The 18,365-nt window shown below is 61.0% G+C and overlaps 1 protein-coding gene across 17 annotated transcripts; it reads right to left on the bottom strand.

Moving 5' to 3' along the window:
- Window positions 1-12: 12 nt before the first annotated feature.
- On the bottom strand, window positions 13-17,846 carry TPM3 (tropomyosin 3; the record flags this gene model as incomplete). Of its 17 annotated transcripts, XM_082780966.1 has the most annotated exons (12): window positions 13-1,139; window positions 1,735-1,854; window positions 5,157-5,226; window positions 7,053-7,131; window positions 8,862-8,931; window positions 9,049-9,111; window positions 9,570-9,645; window positions 10,982-11,052; window positions 11,279-11,396; window positions 12,122-12,255; window positions 17,189-17,314; window positions 17,733-17,846. In XM_082780966.1, 11 exons carry the CDS (start codon window positions 17,844-17,846, stop codon window positions 1,777-1,779), a joined length of 999 nt encoding a protein of 332 aa, XP_082637092.1. The 17 variants fall into 17 exon arrangements, with proteins under 17 accessions (XP_082637092.1, XP_082637093.1, XP_082637095.1 ...); XM_082780967.1 differs by lacking the exons at window positions 17,189-17,314; window positions 17,733-17,846 and adding an exon at window positions 14,658-14,823; XM_082780970.1 differs by lacking the exons at window positions 13-1,139; window positions 1,735-1,854; window positions 5,157-5,226 and adding an exon at window positions 1,867-2,728.
- Window positions 17,847-18,365: the final 519 nt, after the last annotated feature.

Raw genomic sequence — 18,365 nt, 5'->3', positions numbered from 1 at the left:
GGGACAGCAGCGTGGAGGGATCGGTTTTTATTTCAAAAGACAGTAATACAAGTTCTCAATTTAGTATCAAAACACTTGATATGGTTCTTTTCTCCAGATTGGCCCCTAGAACTGCTACGACCAAGCAGCATGCTCGAACCACAAGCTACACACGACATCTCCACACTCACGCCTCACAAAAACTACAATGCACAGCAAGATGGCTTGTACCTTATTAAGACATTAAGAGCACTCCTGGCCAGGAGAGGGAAGGCCTCGGCTTCCCTCCCCCAGGGTAGGCAGAACTTTTCAAAGAAAACAAGACTTTTGTACGTAAGCTGTTAAATTTAACCCAGCGATGAGTGATAAAGCTTGGTGCACCAGCACTTAGTGAAGGCAAATTCAACCCCTGTGTAGCAATGTGTTAGAGGGGCCGGGGCTTCTCTAAGCCTACCGGGAAAGGAAGTGGCCAACACTGGGGGGAGGGAAGGGAAACAACCCCTGGGAAGGTTCAATTGTTCAGATAATAGGCTTGGCTTTAAAAGGAAAAAAAGTCTGCTTTTGCTCAAGTTGCTTCTCCACGACAGAGTTACCTTAAAGCTGAAAACTGAACTGCTCTTTTGGCAAACAGCTCCTGGAGTGGAAGCTTTCCCAACAGGCCTCCATTCCTAGCCAGGAACCATCACACCCATCTTCCTCCCCTGCTAGAGCAGAGGGGCCCAGAGCTAATTAACAGAAGGTTAATATCAAAGTTTAAAGCCAAGAGCTTTTGAAGTGTTGCTCACCAGCCTCGGTTATTTGGAATGTTTACAATGGTTGCTACAAAAAAAGGTAGTTACAAAATGTATACATCTCAAACATGCTCCCCCAAACATTATTGCATTGTTTATTTCCCTTAATAATGCTGTTTGAAGCTCTGCCCAACCTGATGACCTTTAACCCTGAGGTGAAATAGCAGATTTGTGTTTGGTCAAGTTGGCAACAGAAAGTAAACCCTGGTCCCCAAGGGTTAGAGGTCAGCAGCGGCTGGGCTGGCCCCCCATGGCATCGTGTGGCGGAGGCAGTGGCAGGGATCCATTACATTTCATTCAGGTCTAGCAGGGTCTGGTCCAGCATTCTTTGCGTGCAGAGATGCTCCTCTTTGGTGGATTTCAGTTTATCTGGCAGGAAGCAAGAGTTAAAGAGTTACAAGTCAGCGTAAGACAAGCAAGAAACCTTCGCCAAAGAAAGCTTGCACTAGCCCCTTCCCAGCACGCTGCCGTAGCGAGTTCTCAGACCGTGGGTGCCTGGCTGGCTGCAGCTAGAAGCTCTGAAGTTACCTGGCTCATTTGTAGCCCTCGTCTCTCGCGCTGCTGGTGCTCCGAATTGGCACGGTCAGGAGGTACTTTTAGCTAGTGCTCTAGGCAGTATTTTGCATGCAGGTGCCTCAGATTGCAGCTAGCTTTTGCCAGGGCTTCAACACTTTCAGACAGCAGTCCCCAGTGGCCCAGCAAGCCACCCAAGAGCAACTCGAAGATTAAACACTTAGAAAATCAACCCCTGGAATTCCAATTGATTGTGCCCCCCTTCCCCCCAGCACAGGAGAGTGATGCCAAGCTGGTCACCAAGACCGTAACTACCTAGCAGCAGGGAGCAGACAACCAAGGACAGTGGGGCAGAGGCTGTTTTCAGGGAACAGCAGGCAGTGAGCAAGTAGGAGCAAAGGTGCTACAACTCTGCCCAGGACTACAGGCAGCTCGCACAGTCGGTTCTCACATGTTCCTTAAGCCAGGAGAGCTCAGATCAGCAACTAGCACTCTAGGTAGGCTTCACTCCATAGGTGAGCCCACCATGGCCACTGAAGAAGTCCACGCGCCGGGACACTGGATAGACAGGCTGTAGAAAGACGTCCTTTAGGCACAGGCAGTTTCTCAAAGCTGCTCCCCACCTCCCCGCTCCCAAGGGGACTGCCGAGGGGCTGCAGCAACCCAAGGTCAGAAAGAGCACACTGCACACACAGCAAGAAGCATTCCTCCTAAGGCACTAGCAACTGCAGTGTTTAACGATTCCCTGCAGGCACTCAAGAGATAGCTTCATGTCATGGACACAGGGACTTGGTTTCAAAACGTCCCTGAGCTTCCCAACCCGTCCTGAGACTCCACAACTGCACTGGGATCAGGCTCCGGGCATGACTACTTCCCCCAAAGCCTTCTATCTAGGTCAGGACTCAGCTCTGTATGAAAGTACTACAGGTGTGCAGTGTCTTAGACCACAAGGTCAGTCATTTATTGTTAGAAGCCATCATTCCATGCAGCAGGAAATCCTATAATCATTCAGCTAACAGTAAATTAAGCCATAGCACTTGACAGGCATCTTCTAGCAGACGAGCCTAATGTCACCCCACGCCTCTCTTGGAGGGTGCAGCAGTTCTGGTTCCATGGAGGAGCCAGGCGAGATCGCTCAAAGAACTGCCAAGTCTGAGGGTTTCTTCACCAATCGTACAGGTTACCTTTTATAAAAAGAGCTCTTAAATAAAATAAGTTAGAGGATGAATTCAACTGCCCCATTCAACAGCAGCAATTGCATAAAATTTGCAAGTCTGCCAGTCTTAAGAGTGATCAGATTTCACTGTGGTCCACAGCACTGGTGGTCGCAATAAGCTTGTTTAATGGCATTAGAGGGCCCCCTTCTCAGTCACACAGATCATGCAGCGTTAGCTTCAGCTCGTTAGAGAGCAGGCGGTTTTTCTCAAGCTGGCTGTACAGGCGCTCTGCAGCAGCAACAGGATTAGGGGAAACAAGAGGAAGAGAGAAAAAGAGAGAAAGGGAAGGTTAGTAGAGTACCAAGATGAGCACATCAAATAACCTGTCTCCATAGCACGTGCCTCTGAAGATCAAGTCTAGGCTATTACACAGATGAAGCTGGGAAGAACAAAGGTTTGTGTTACTCTAACTTGCTTTTCAGCTCAGAAGATCACAGTGGAAGCAAAGTGTGGGCAGAAATGGAAGTGCTGCCAAGGGCTTGCGAAGGCAAAGGAAGAGAAGAACACCAGAAGAGGAGCCTGCAGGCTTGGCTGCACCGTACCCAGGTAGGGAGAGAGACCTGGGATGTGCTTTAGGCCTGGGGAGTACCCTGCAGAAAGAAGTCCCACAGCAGCTGAACCAAGAAGCACCTTCCAGGGTGCGTCACCACCCAGCAGTAGGACTGAGGGCTTTAGGCAGCTGAACAGGGACACGGGCATCTAAGGACAGCAGAACTGAGACTGACAGCATCTTACCTAACCCAAAGGACACAACTTTATCCCACACTAACAACCCACCATGTCTAAACAAGGACTGGAGACGGTATTTAAAGGAAAGGGAGTACTGCTCTGATGCTCTCCCAGCTCGGGTCGCCTCTCAGACATGGCCCTGCAGTCCATCAGACACAACCAAGAACCTATTGAGCATCTGTTTTTGTCTGTCTACACGGGCAGCATCCTCCCAGCCTGACAATTCCCATTCCTGTATCCGGGAGCATTCCACACAGTGAAAATTCCTTACACAGGGGCTTCCAGCCTGGTACAAACAACCACCACACACCAAAGCAATATGCACAGCGTGCTGCCGTTGCCTGATGAGTCAATACCTACAGCACAGCAACTCTCGCTGGCCTTAAGCTTCTTAAATCCTTCTGGTACTACAAGGTTACAAGATTCTGGTACTACTACAAAGGTCTGAGATCCCCAGGAATCCATGGCACCCTCTGAAGGGGGGTTACACTATTCTTCACTACTTTTGTCCTAGAATTAATTGCCCTTGAGCAAGACCTGGCTACATAAGGCTCAGGACGCTCAAGTGTTCACATGGAGCAGCCAAAGCACAGCCTCCTGCCCCAGTGACCTAGCTCAGTCTCTCCAGCACGACAGCCACACATGAGAGGGAATTATTCCACCTTCACCCAGCTCCCCTCAGCCCCCAGCACCTGCCTTAGTGACACCTCGCTGCAGGACAGGAGCTGGGAATGCTGCCTGGCCACCGAGGAACAACCAGAGCAGCTGACAATTTCTGCCCCCTGCAATTTGACTACAAGTAGAGAAGTTGTGGTGCGGGAGACAAGTGCGCTTGGTGCCAGCTTACACCAGAGCCTGCCTTGCACGTGGGCTACTCGTGCTAGGGACCCTGCTCTGAGCAGGCGACGTGGGCTGGTCCCGGGTCTCTGGAAGAGCAGAGGATGGGAGGGATCTGCCACCAACAGAGGTACGAGCAGCTCAAGGCTGCTGCAACACCTCCCAGCCTTCAAGCAAGCATTCCTGCCTGCGGCCAGGGACCTGACGATCCGCCCACGAGGGAGCAGCTTGACTGGGGTAATTAGCGTGACCTTCCTGAGACCTCGGGAATGGCTTCTCCACACAGAGCACTTGCTCAGGGCTGCCGGGGCTCGCTGCAGCATCTGACCTGCTCCCTTCCTCGCCCAGCCCGCAGGGCAGCCTTACAGGCCACGGGGAGCTCCGCGACCTGTGCCTCCTGGTCAGCTTATCTGAGCTCACGGCTCCCCTGGGTTAACAGCCCGGCTCGCGGTAACCAGCCCGCACAAGCCTAGCGATCCTGTCAGACCAGAAGCCTCTCAAAACCTCCCAGGGCAGGAGTTGCATCACCCACCACCCAGCGTGGAGTTCCACCGGGACGAGCAGGGCAAGGGCCTGCCAGAGCCCAGCCCTCAAGAAGGTCGCTTGCGACACCACCGCGCAGCGGGGGGCCACCCGCCCCGCTCGGCCCCGAGCCGAGGAGACCACCCCGCGAGGACAGAGGCCATTTCACAAGGGCAGGGAGCGCGATGCTGCCTCCTGCTTGGTAAGAGCCAACAGGAGAACGCTGGGCTGGAGGCCTCCCCTCGCCCAGACTGCTGTGAGGTACCCCTGCCCCTCCCACGGGACGCAGCCCCCCTCAAAATTCAGCTGCAGGGTTGGTTACTGAGAGGACTCCTGCTTTGGGGGCACAGAGCTATTGCCCTGAAGAGCCAGAGCACCACCTGCCAGACCTTTCTGAGCTATTCTCTTGGGAATTCCTTCAAGTGCTCCCTCCTTCCCTGCCCGGAGCAGCAGAGAGGGGACAGCCCCGACGCAGAAGGCAGAGTGAGAACAGGCTGGGGCAGCGCGGCACGTCCAGGCTGCGCTCGCTGCCAGTGCCACTTGTGCAGAGAGCAGGGTGCACACAAACCTGAGGTTGAGGAAACCACGGGAGGTGTCCCATTTCACCAAAACTCGACTCCTGAAGGGCTCTTCGGGCACTGTGGCAGACGAACCGACCCAAGAGGGAAAAAGTATCGGACAAGCCACCATCAGGCAGTGCGGTTACGAGGCTGATCAGTGCTTATGGTACCCGAACAACCAGCAGTGGCACGTGCCAGGTGCTTGCTGCCAGCCGCAGAGCTCCGTGCAGCGCTGCAGGCCACGCTCCAGGAGGATCCTGCGACCCTCAGCCCCACGCAGGGAGCTGGAGCACTGCTGTGCGTGGACGCCCTGGCCCTGCTGCCCTCAGCCCTGCGCTTCTCCTCCCTGAAGCAAGGAGCCACACGTGCCCCCCACAGGCACAGCACCCACCCAGCCCTGCCCAGCTGGAAACCAGCCGGCGTTGTGTAATATTTATTAGCTTTCACAACTTGCCAGTGCCCTCAGTGACTATCGGGTGCGGCGACTTCCCGCTGCAAGCCAGCGTTTGGCAACCAGTGCCAGTGAATGCCGGAGCAGGCAGGTGAGGAACATTTCCCTGAAGCAGACAGCGTGAGGACCTCTTGCTACAAACCCCAGCAGCCTGCCCGAACCTACAGAGTGTGCCGTGCACCGAGGCAGCGTTTGATGCACATCTGTGAGCCAATAAGACACCCAAAGGGGAAAACCTCGTGCATTAATGCAGTCTGTGTATTCCACCAGCACGGGTACGGTTACACTGGTTTGAAGGCAACATCGCAACAGTTACTCTAAAGCAGCAAGTGGTCACTAGAAACCCATTTCTCAGCAGCACCAGCCGTTCCATTCAGTTTATACAAGGGTTGTTTTTCCTTAAAAAAGGTGACATCATGCTCAAGCAAGAGGCAGGAGAAATACAAAAGGAGCTTTATAGCTCTACACAAGATATGCAGATGAGAACAACATACTCCCAGCTACACCCAGACATTGAAAAGGGCAGCCCCTCAGAGCACGGCAGTGTCTGGCACATCGGGTCAAACAGAGGGAGCTTTGTTTAGGAGCAAGTGCAGCATAACTGGGGGCTGCTGCTGCTGTCAAGCTTCAGAGTCTGTACAGCACTCATTCCCAGGGATGCCCTGTGCACAGTAACTGGAAAAAGGTACTGGAATTCAGAGTGAGATGAGGACAGCACGAGTGCAGGGTGCAGATGCAGAACAAGCCACCAAGCAGAGAGGCAAATCCAAAGTGGAGTTTGGAATCGCAAGACTTATCTGTGTGAAACAGAAGGAGACACTAGTTTTAAGAGAAACTTCAGTGTTTGTGCACGGCAAACTGCTCAGGGAGCTTTGGAACGCTAGCGTTAAGGCTCTTCTCTGCAGCGCAAGTACCTGGCCTCTCCTGGGTTAGTGGTAAGGACTGTGCAGAGCAGCTGTTAGCAGAACCCACCGCCAGTCTCAACAAGAAGCCAAGTAGCAAAGTTGCAGGAACACGAGGTCAGCTACTTCCACAGATCACTTCACGATCCAGCCCGTCTCAAGCCTGTTAGGGCAATTCCTGAGGCATCTGCTTGAGCACTGCCCACAGCCACTCCCAGGAAGAATCCCGAGACCGTGGCCCAGTGGCTCCAGCAGGCAACGAAGGCACATAAAGCCCTTCCCAGCGGGGCTGGGAATTGCACTGGAGTTCAGGTCCGAACTCTGCCAGGCCAGCACAGCACTTGGTGTTACACATGCAGCTCACAAGGCCCTGGAGTTAGAACGCAGCATGCTGCAGGGAAGCCTCGATCCGAGAGGCAGAGATCTGTAGAAGTAACCTAGACAACACAGTGCCATTGATTCTCCGGCTATGAAAATCACAGCAAACCAAGCAAGCTCCGGCGGTCTAGCCTGCTGAAGCGAGAGGCAAACACCAGCCAGCTCATATTTACATGGAAGTCATGTCATTCAGGGCGTGGTCCAGTTCCTCACTAATTGCTTTGTACTTCAGTTTCTGGGCATAGAGCTCATCTAGAAGAGGTTTAGGAGGAGAACAAAAGGGAAACAATGAGGGAAGGCAGAGGAGTTCTTCCAACACCCTGGGGCAGGAAAAGCAGTGTGGGATTTGTGAACAGAAGAAAATGAAGTCAGATGTGGAGCCACCACGACTGTTGGACTCCGGTCGCTCCTGAGCAATGGATGGGAGGTTTCAGACAGCCCCAGGGCAGCCTGACCAGCCAGGGCCCTCCGGGACTCCGAGCCAGCTCCAAGGGGAGCCGAGCCGAGAGCTCCAGCCCCACCAGCCCGTGAGAACAAGCTGTCAGCTAGCTTAGCAAGAACCACGGGCAGGAGGAGTACCAGGGAGGGCAACTCCACTTGGGGAGGTGATTGCGACACCTAAGGCAGGCACGGATCGATGGAGGCGCTTTGTTCTCACCTTCGGTTTCAATATAAAAACCTGTTTGGGAGAAGTCAGTTAAGTAATAGTCCTGAGCATCAGAGGGAATTCCCATTAGGAGCATACACAGCTCAGCAGGATACGCCGAGCAGACGGGCCACACCTGCGTTCTCCATCAGATAATGGGGCAGACTGGCAATCACCCACCTTCCCGTGGAGGAGGCAGCCTTGAAACTCGCACTGATGCACTCCTTTAGCACTGCACAGCGCTGGCACGGGCTCCTCCCAGCACTGGCTGCCTAGGCTGCGATACAGCTGGAAATGTTGTTAACTGCTTCGCGGAGCCCAGAGAACTCTGTCAGTTGTCATAAACTAGGTCACTTCCACAGCAAGGCCGGAGATCGGAGCCAACTCTCCCGATCAGGGGCAGCACGCAGGGACTCGGAGCTTTTGCGGTTCTCCCAGATCATGAGGTGGCTCAGATTGCTGCTTGGCTGCAGTTCTGGAACGGCTCAGCTGACACCGCTGCTATTTCTAGATAAAACTCCTGAGCGACTCCAGCCTGTAGGATGTGGCTTTGAATCTCCAAGACCTGGCACTAAGCGACCACTAAGGCACATGCTGTGGTTGGGGCAGGAGGCCTGGAAGAGCTCTGGCGTGCCAGCGCAGCCGCTCTAGCCACAGCTATCTCTGGAAGAATCCAGCCACAGCCCCAAAACTAAGGCAGGCACGTGGAGCCTTCTCCTTCCGTGGCTCGGGGAGAGTTAGGACTGTAACAGCAAGCCTCGGGACTGCTCCTGAAGTTCTGTGAAAGCAGGAGGAGGAAAGGAGCCCGGCCTCGGCCCAGGCTGACCACCACACTGCACGGGTGGGACTTCTGGTGACTTTATCTTGAACCGATGCTGGGGAGTCTGACTCTTCCCGGGGCTGGTTCGTGCCCCACTGACTGCAGTAACGCTGTCTGCAGACAGCCACGTGCATGGGATTCCACACACAGGTATGTAATCGCAACCAATTCCTGGGGAGTTCATGTTTGTTTTTTTTTCCTATGCCACTCCTCAAATTGGGTTAAGCTGGAGCCCAGGAATCCAGTTACGCTCCCGAGGACATCACGACCAAGGCAAGCAGCCGTGCTATCTGTCCTATCAGTCAGACACGGCAAGGTGCTCGGATCAAAAGCTCGGGGGCTGCTGCAGCACGGCCAGGGAATTGTTTCCAGCAGATGCACAGGGCACAGCCCCAGAGCCTAAGAGGCACCGGCCTCACCCCTGAGGCTGAGCCAGGCTTTGCTCCCAGTACCAAGGAGCTCTCCTTCCCCAGCTCATCACCACAAAGCCTCTGGCTCCCCATCCCCAGCACGTACCTTCCAAATCATCGATGGTCTTCTCCAGCTTGGCCACAGACCGCTCGGCGAATTCAGCACGGGTCTCCGCCTGCCAGACAGGAGCGGGTCGGTCAGCAGCAGCTTGGGGGTACAAGGGGCCCCAGAAGCAACCGCCCGAGGGTGCTCCCACTGACCAAACCGAGGCCATCCCGACACGGTCACTCACCTCTTTGAGTTTATCAGTCAGGATCTTGATCTCTTCTTCGTATTTATCCTCTTTTTGAGAGTACTGTGGAAAAGGAGAGGTGTCAGTGACCAGCAGCAGCCCCCCTGCATCTCCCACTCCAGAGAGCCACGGCTACAAAGGGAGGCTTAAACTCCTCGCTGTGCTGCACGTGCCCACGGACTTCCAACTTATTCACACCCCTACCCTGCTCCAGGAGGACCGGGTCAGACAGCAAGTCCCACACCATGCACGTGGCACAGAAACTCGGGCACAGAAAAATTCTCCTCCCAGCAGCATAAACATCTCGGCTGCTCGAGTCTGCCCCAAGGCAGGGCAGGGCAGGCAGGCTTCCCGCACTCCCAGCTCCTACAGGCAGCAGCAGCCCTGTGCTGAGCTCCGTTAGCTCTCCTTGCTGCTTAAGGCTGCAAAGTGGCATTATTTCCATCCCAGTGGGTGCTCCGCCGTCACACCCCCTTCTAGCAAAACAGAAATGTTTCTGGCCCTTTGAAAAGCAGCCCTACCTTCTCAGCCTGAGCCTCAAGAGACTTGAGATTGTTGGTGACATTCTTCAGCTCCTCCTCCAGCTCGGAACATTTACTGTGGGGTTTTGTAAAGAAAGAGGGGAGAGAAAAAAGGAAAAGAAAGTGGGAGGGAAAGACAGGAGAGAGGAGAAGTGAATCCATGTGCAGGGGAGACCAGGGAGTTCTTTAGGAGGCGGTCTGTGATCAGACTGGATGGGACCCTGCTTTGGAGCACTTCTGCAGAAAGCAAGCTCCCTTCCAGCCTCCAAGGTCAGAGTTTAGATACTCCGCCAGCACGCGCACAGGGCACCGGGCTGAGCGGCTGAGACACGGCCACAGACTGCCAGACCTGGCACCTTCACGTAGCAGCCACACGTCGGGTTTGCTGTAAGGAGGGAAGCTGTTCTGGCGGACAGACGGACAGCTGCCACCACTCAGACAGGAGCAGAGAGGACAGAACATTCCAGGAGAGAAAGATGCAGTGAAGCAGAGGGAAGGAGCGTAGCGAGAAGACCACAGGAGTTCTGGTTTAATGGGTCGAGAAGGGAACGGTTAGTACCTTTTCTTCGGCAACAGACAGACACTTCAAGTTCTGGTCCATCACTCTGATCTGCTCCTGCAGCTCCCGGACACGACTGTTAGTGACGGTCGCATGATGGCACAAGCCAGGTGGGGGCAAGGGTCAAAAGGAGCACCGATAACACAATACCGCAGAGCAAAAAAGGGGGCAGGGGAAAAACACAAAGAAGTCATGGTCACGACATGCATGTCTGGGCAGGAAGCACAGTGCTACAGCTGCACGCATGCTAGCTTTGTTAGACAAGGCCCACGGTACAGAAAGGCCCTGGGCAGCTCCTCGAGGACCTGCTCGAGCATCCAGAGACGAGAAAGGAGCCCAAACCACACGGCCGGTGTCTCTGCTCCAAGCAGAAGTTGTTTAGCTTGCTGAGCAGCAGCGCTCACGTCTGCAGTGGTTACTGAAAATAACTCAAGGCCACAGAGCAGCCCTGGCACCAACTCTGCTCTTGGACATCCTGCGTGCTGCTTCACGGGAGGCCTCAGCCCTTTTGGGACAAGCACCGTGCGCTCGTGTGCCCCGTAGCGGTGTGCGGGGAGCCAGTGACCACACTCGGGAGCAGTGCTGGGGAAAACCGAGCAGGGGAGGATTCTCTGACCTTGCCACCAAGGAGGTGGAACAGCCCCGCTGCGAGCCATGCTGATTGTGACGGACACAAACTCACATCCCCGGTGCATCGCATCCTGCTCCGAGCAGGAGAACGCTCCCGACTCTGTGACCTGGAGCTCTAAGCCCACCCTGTACTTCAGGCCTTGTGTAACAAGGTTAGAAATGCCGGTAGTGTTAGTTCCATGCGCAGGTAGACATGCCAGCCACACGTGAGCAGATTACTCACGACTCTGCAAGCTCAGCTCTCTCCTCGGTGCGCTCCAGGTCTCCTTCTATGATCACCAATTTCCGGGCAACCTGGGGGGAAGAACCAGAGCTCAGAGCAAGGAAGATTTTCGCACTGCTAGGTCGTGCGAGGCAGGAAAGGGAACGCCTGCAGGAGTCACTGCTGCCGCCAGAGTTCCTCCAGCTGGGGAAATGGTGATGAAGCTCAGAGGGCCGGGATGTCCCCGCACCACGTCTGCAGGAAGAGGAGGCACCGCTCCTGGCCAGGGGCAGCTATCCCAGCGCATCGCAGCCTCACCTCCTCGTACTTCCTGTCCGCCTCCTCCGCAATGTGCTTGGCTTCCTTGAGCTGGATCTCCTGCAGCTCCATTTTCTCCTCATCCTTCAGAGCTCTGTTTTCGATGACTTTCATGCCTCTGCCCAAAAAAAGAGCAAGCGCAGCAAGGGGTGATGTATGAAACGGTGCCACACCAGCCAGCGCAGCGCCGGGCGCAGAGGACAGCGCAGAGAGCAGATGCTGCTGGGCTGAGGGAAACGCAGCAACCTCGCCTGCCCAGGGCTAACTGCTCCTCGGAGCATTGCTCCAGCAGCTCATTGGGCTCCTGGGCCACAAGAAACGCCGCTGAGCACGAGTCAGGATGTCGCAGGGACTCCGCACGGGCGAGCCAAGCACTTTCCAGGCCGCGAGGCAGGAGGAGCCAAGTCCTCATGGCAGGCCGTCAGCTGGGCCCGGCTGCGCAGCGCTGCGGCCAACTGGAAGTGCTCTGAGGGGGCCGCTCCCCTCCAAATCACATTCCCAGGTCGGGAGCTCCCTGCCGGGGGGGAGGAAGCACCAGGAAGAAGCCCCGAGCCCCAGCAGTGCCCTTCACCAGCCCAGGGCTCCCCAGACCCCGCTTCCCTCTCCCCCAGAGGGGGTGCGCAGCAGCAGGCAGCACCCCTCGCCCTTAGCCTCAGGCTCCGCGATATTCCCGAGGGCAGCAGCATTGTTTGGGCGGCTCTGCATAAGCAGGCAGGGCTCCCACACCCTGCCTTGATGTGGTGGCCGCTTCCCACCCTCCAGGAAGCCCAGCAGGCACCCGGCCCTCCCTCCGGAACACGCCTGGGACTCAGAGCGAGAGCAGCAGCAGCAGCCCTTGCTCACCTTTCACTTTCATCCGCAGCCTTCTCTGCCTCCTCCAGCTTCTGCAGAGCCGTGGCGAGGCGCTCCTGGGCCCGGTCTAACTCCTCCTCTACCAGCTGGATGCGGCGGTTCAGAGATGCCACTTCTGCCTCGGCCTGGGGGGAGCGGAAGGGGTGACTCAGCCCGCAGGGCAGCGGCGGCACGCAGGAAACCGAGCCGAAGCCGAGGGGCTTTGCCCGATTTTTCACACCTGCGCTCCCAGACGCCTGCAAGTTGAGCCTTGCAGCACCTAGCAGGGGTTTGGCTGCGCAGCCGTCACCGCGCAGGTTTCTCGCCCGTCAGCTCGAGCTGACACGACAGCTTAAGCCACGAGCACTAAGCAGATGACTTACACTAATGTGTCTTCTCCGCAGCTGCTCTAATCCTGCCAGCCCATCCATCAGGCCCGTTTATCCCCCATCCCAGCGCCCTCTGACAGCTGCTATTTAGCACCGCGTCAGTTTACGCGTGTGATCTGGACGCGAGCGCTGCTCGGAACGAGCCCTCTCATCAACCTGAGGTGATTACCAGGGCTCAGGGCTCTGCCCGCCGCTGGACCAGGCTCCGCAGCGGGCTCAGCCGCTGGCTGCAGCGCCGGCAGCTCGGGGCTCAGACTGCGAGGAGCCAGCCATCCACCCACAGCCCTCAGCAAGAGCCAAAGCCTCCGCCAGCCCCGAGAGCTCCTCGGCCACCTCATTTCTGGAGTCGCAAGCTGCCGAGAGCCCACGGGCGGTTGCCAGCAGCGTGACCACAGGAGTGAGCGAGGGTTTAACAAACCCGCGAGGTCAGGAGGCGTCGCGCACCCCCAGCCAGCCCTGCTGCAGCCCCATGGCCACCAGCCACAAGGCAACTGAGGATCGGTCTGTGGCGAGCCCCGAGCAAACTCCAAAAAGCCCCGGGGACACCCACACCCCATCTCGGCCACCCCAGAAGAAGCCGGCATCCCCTCCAGCAGGATTTCCACACCGCTGCAGAGGTGGAGAGCACCGTGGCTGTCTCAGAGCAGCACGGTGATCCACCAGAGGCCAGCACGCGGGCACATGCCGGGCGTGTGTGAAATATCCCAGCCGCTTGCGACAAAGCAGCCCGCGAGGACGCGCTGCCTCGAAGCGAGCCCGCCGATGCCCAAGGAAGGAGGAGCAGCGCGATGAAAGAGGCCAGTGTTGGAACGGGGCCTGACACAAACCACGCTCGGGCCGGGGACAGGCTGCCGAGCTCTTCCCCGCGGAAACCCGCGGCACCGCGAGGCTCGGAGGAGCCGGCAGCCTGCCACAGGGGCGGCCGGGCCCCGGCGAGCAGCCAGCACCAGCACATCCCTCCGGAGGAGGAGGAGGAGGAGGAGGAGGAGGAAGTGGTCTGCTCGAGGAGGAACAAAACGATAACGCCGAGCAGCGCTGGGGAGGAGGCTGCCTGGCACAGACACACACACACACACACATTTTGCCTCCTAAACAGGCAGCGAGCTGTCAGGCCGAGCCTCGTCCTGCCCCCAGGGGCCGGAGGCACAGCAGCCCTCTGCTTCCTGCCCTCCTCGACCTCACCGCCCAGCCCCGGCTTCCTGCGGGCAGCACCAAACCCTCCCCGAAAAGCCCCGGCTGCCAGGAGCTGCTCGGCCCCGCTGGGGGGCTGCCAGGGGCCTGATCCTTCGGATCCTTCTCCTCTGCCCCCTGCACACGGCGGGGACACCCCCAGGCAGCCCCCTGCCCACCAGCACCTCGGGGGATCCTCGGGGGAGGGAGCCCCGAGCCAGGGGGACGCAGGGAACCGGCACCGGGCTCAGCACCGGGCTCGGCGCCGCTTCCCGAGCCCAGAAACCGGGGCTGGGAAATCCCTCGGGACCCCGGTACCGGGAGCAGGGATTCTCCCCGGTGCGGGAGGCCCGGGCCCGGCAGGGTTGGGCCCTCGGGGCGGAAAAGCCACAGTTTTGGGGCAGAACCGGCAGAATTGGTACACGCGGCGCGGATGCGCACCCACCCCCACCCCCCCACCCCCCCCAACCCCAGCCACCACCCGCGGTACCGGGACGCGACCGGGGGGGGAAAAAAGGGGGGGGGGGCACCGCCCCGTGATGCCCCCCCCACCCCCCCCAGCCCCATTCGGTGCCCGGGATCGCCCCGCCGAGCCCTGCCCCGCTCCCCGAGGTGCCCGGGCCGCCCCCCCACACACACCGGGAGCCCCCCGCGGCTCCCCCCGGGGCCCGGTACCGGGGAGGGGCCCCCACGGCTCCTACCACACCGGGACCAAACCCCCCGCACCCCTCCCCAACAACAACGAGACCGGCGGCCAAACCCCCCCCCCCCCCCCCAAAAAAAAACACCGGGAGCCCCGGGGGCGCTCCCGGTACCGAGCCCCGGGGCGCGGCAGCACCGGGAGGGGGCACCGGGAGGGGGCTCCCCCCGCCGCCCCCCACCCCGCGGGCAGCTCGCAGGGCCCGGCGGACGCCGCCCCCTTCACGTTCCGGTTCGGTCCCGGTTCGGTCCCGGTTCGGTGCCGGTTTGTCCCGGTTCGGTCCCGGTACCTGCTCCCGGTTGCGGCGCTCGGCCTCCACCTCCCGCTGCAGGCGGTCCGCCCGCTCCTCGGCGTCGTCCGCCTGCTGCTGCAGCACCTGGATCTTGCGCTTCACCGCCTCGATCGTGGTGGCCCCCGCCATGGTCCCGGCCGCTGCCCGCCCCGCCCTGCGCTACCGGAACCCGCCGCCCCGGCCCCGCCGCCCCGGCCGTGACGTCACTTCCGCCCCGCACCCCCCGCCGCCCCGGTCCGGATGCGCCACGCCCCGGCCACGCCCCGCCCCCTCCCCTCCCCCCCCCCCCCAACACCGGTGTTGCCGTGGAGACCGGGGGCATCGGGAGGGGGGGGCACCGGGGGGGGCACCGGGCATGGCCCCCACCGGGGCCGGGGGCACCGGGACTGGGATCTGCCCCAGCGGGACCGGGGGCACCGGGCGTGGCCCCTTACGGGACCGGGACCGGGACCTGGGGCACCGGGACCGGGGGCACCGGGGGTGTGGGCACCGGGCATAGCCCCCTACTGGACCGGGGGGAACCGGGACCGGGATCTGCCCCACCGGGACCGGGGGCACCGGGAGCACCGGGCACGGCCCCCACCGGGAGCAGGAATGCCCGGGACAGCCCCCGGGGTACCGGTGGCACCGGGCACAGCCCCCTGCAGACCCAGGATGTGCCCCCCGGGGACACCAGGGACAGCCCCCGGGGGACCAAGGCACCTCCCCAAGCAGTGGGGCCACCGGGCACGGCCCCCACCGGGCCCAGGCTCTGTCCCAAGGGGAACTGGGGGCACCGGGCCCTGCCACGCACGGTACCGGGGGCACCGGCACGGCCCACACCGGCCTCGGTGCTCCGGGCCCTGCCCCACAGCAGCCTGGGGACACCGGGGCCAGCCCCACGCAGGACCGGGAACACCGGGCCAGTGCCCCCCAGCCCTGCCCCACGCGGCCCCCACAGCCCCCGGTGTCCCACGGCTGAGCACCGGGGCCGTGCCGCAGCCCCGCGGGCCTTATACGGGCACGGCCGGGCCGGCGGCTGCGCATTCCCGGGGGCTGAGCTCACCCCGCGGCCCCCCTCCCCGGTCACCAGCTTCCCGTCCTCGGGGTCGCCCGAGGTGCCTGGCTCCGAACCCCCGACCGCTCCCAGCGGGGCCGAGCGTCACCCCAAAAATGGGCCGAAAAAAAACCTTTTCCTGCTCCCTTCTGTGCTGCTGCCTCGCCCCTGCCCCGCTGTGTGCCAAAATCCGGCGCTGCGACAGTGCCAGCCCCGGGGTAAAACTCTCCAGTTTGGGGTCAGGGCACAAAATGCGTGATAAAAACACGGCCGAGCCCCGGGGCTGCGCTCGCAGCGAGGCTGTGGGGCGGTGGAGAGGGGAGTGGAAGCGGAGCACGGAGCCTGGTGGGGACACGGGGACGTGGAGCAGCCTCCACCACCTCCTCCAAGTCCCAGGGGCACGTAGGGAGGGCTCGCGTGTGCCCCGCACGTGCTTGGCCGGCCGGGAGCCCGGGCACGGTCCCCTGGGACGAGCTGGCAAGCGAAAAGGGCCCGACCCTGCGCCCACGTGTGAGCGCTGCCTGCGGCTGGCAGCATCCGCTCCCCGGGGAGCTGGGAGCAGCCGGGAGCTCGGCACGGCCGCAGCCCCCGTGGGCTGTAGGGCAGCTGGGATGGGGGCAAACGGGATGCAAAGCGAGCGGGGACGTGGTCCTTAGCACCACAGCGATGGAGAGGGGCAGGAAAGCTGCGGGGAGAGGGGGTGGGAGGGCAGCGGAGGGAAGGGTGAAGGGTGCGAGGAGGGACAGGGCTCCAGGAGCACCGGTGAGCGCAGGCAGTGCTGTGCCCGGTGTGCCAAGCTCCAGCTCAGCACCTTCCCGAGCTGGGACAGCAAAGCCACGGGGCTGTCGAACCTCCTGGGGGGTCGGGGAGGGCTCAGGGGTCCTGGTTACGGTAACTGGAGCCGGGACAGCCCAGCAAAGCAAGCCCAGGCACCGCGGCTTGGGGTTCTTCCCCGTTGCGCTGCACAAGATCTGCGTCTTCCCAGCGAGGAGCCCGTGGGTGCTCGACCCCCCGGGTGCCGGAGGGTGCCGGCCCCTCTGGCCACCAGAGCCCCGCAGGTGACAAACGGGGACATCGCGCCACGTGGCTGCCAGGAGAGCGGCCGGGCGGCGAAACCCTGCACCGCTCGCGCCATTGTTTTCCTGGAAAGGGCGGCCAACAATAGCAGGGCTGTGCAGTTGTCGCGCTGCCCACGCAGCCCCCGCCTGCCCCCGGGGGGGGATGAGCGGCTCCGTCCTTCTTTGGAGTTTGGCTCCTCCGCCGGCAGCCGTGACTCAGAGCTCCGCGGGGCCGGGCGCTGACCCCGCGCTCCGGGGGCTGCTGGCGGCCGCCAGCCCCTTGCCAGCTTCCTCCCAGCTCCCCATGGCTCTGTCCTGGCCCCCTGCCCCGCTTTGGGGACCGTCCTCCGTCCCCGGGGCTGCGGGGAGGGCTGACCTCTGTGGGGAGGCCGCCGTCCGAGCCCCCCGCTCAGCCCCCTGCCCCCCATACGTACGTCCGCCGCCTTCTTCTCCGCCAGCTCCAGCTTCTCCTGGGCGTCTTTCAGGGCCTCGGAGTACTTGTCCAGCTCGTCCTCCGTCCCCTTCAGCTTCTTCTGCATGGCGGCCAGCTCATCCTCCAGCTGGAAGGGCAGCGGCCGTCACCCCAGGCGGACACCCCCGGGACCCCCGCAGGGCACCAGCTCCCAGCCCATGGCAGAGATTTCCCTGCTTCCCTCCCTCCTCCCAGACCAGCTCTGCCCCGCAGGCTCCCTCCCAGCCCCACATCACCCAAACTGGTGGGGGCTGAGCCACGGGCAGCCCACAACGGGGCTGCCATGGGCAGCACTGCCCCACGGCATGCCCCTGACCCCTGCCCTGGGGTTTTTATTGCTCTGGATTTCCCCACAAAGCCCCAGCCTGGATGGCTCAGCTCCGCAGAGCATCCCTCGCACCCTGGGCCCCTTTCCCACGCCGTGATGGGTCCGGCAGGGCTCCGTGGGGCAGCTCGGGGACAACCCCCACCCGCTCCCCTCCCCGTGCTCCTGCCACCCGTCCCACCTGCTTGCTCCGCTCCTCCGCCTGCTTCTGCTCGGCCTCCGCCTGCTCCGCCCGATCCAGGGCGTTCTCCTTGTCCAGCTTCAGCATCTGCATCTTCTTCTTGATGGCCTCCATCGCTGGCGGTGCTCGGGGGGGGCTGCGGCGGGCAGCGGGGCGGGCAGGGGCAGGCGGGGTGGCACTGCTGCCCGCCGCCCCGCCGCCCGGTTTATCAGCGCGCCCCTGCCCGCTGGGTGCGGGGGCTTTGCCTTTCTTGGGCCGAGCCGCCTCCCCGCGCTCCCAAAAAGTCTCTGCTCGGGACCCATTGTCTGGCGTGGGGGGGTCCGGGCGGCCGCGGCCTTATTTGGGCTCCTGCAGGACAGCTGGGGCAGTTATAAAAAGCAGCGGGCAGGTCTGCGAGCAGGGGGTCCCGCATTGTCCTGGCTGCCCGCCCCCCCTGTGCAAGGGGACACCCTGGCTGGAGGCACAGGGACACCGTGTCCCACCCCGCCGGGCACCCCCTGCGTGTGTGCTGGCACCGCTGGGGTGGGCAGGGGGGGCTGGGGGGCTCGGATCCCCAGCCTGGCAGCCTCTGGGGGTAGGTGGCACTGCTGGGCACCCACAGAGTGGGTGCCACTGCTCCACGGCCCCCGGGAC

This window comes from Aythya marila (genome assembly GCF_965140915.1).
Source record: "Aythya marila genome assembly, chromosome: 29".
NCBI classification, from domain to species: domain Eukaryota; kingdom Metazoa; phylum Chordata; class Aves; order Anseriformes; family Anatidae; genus Aythya; species Aythya marila.
Note: the sequence above shows the minus strand (reverse complement) of the source record. Positions and strands in the feature narration are given on the sequence as shown.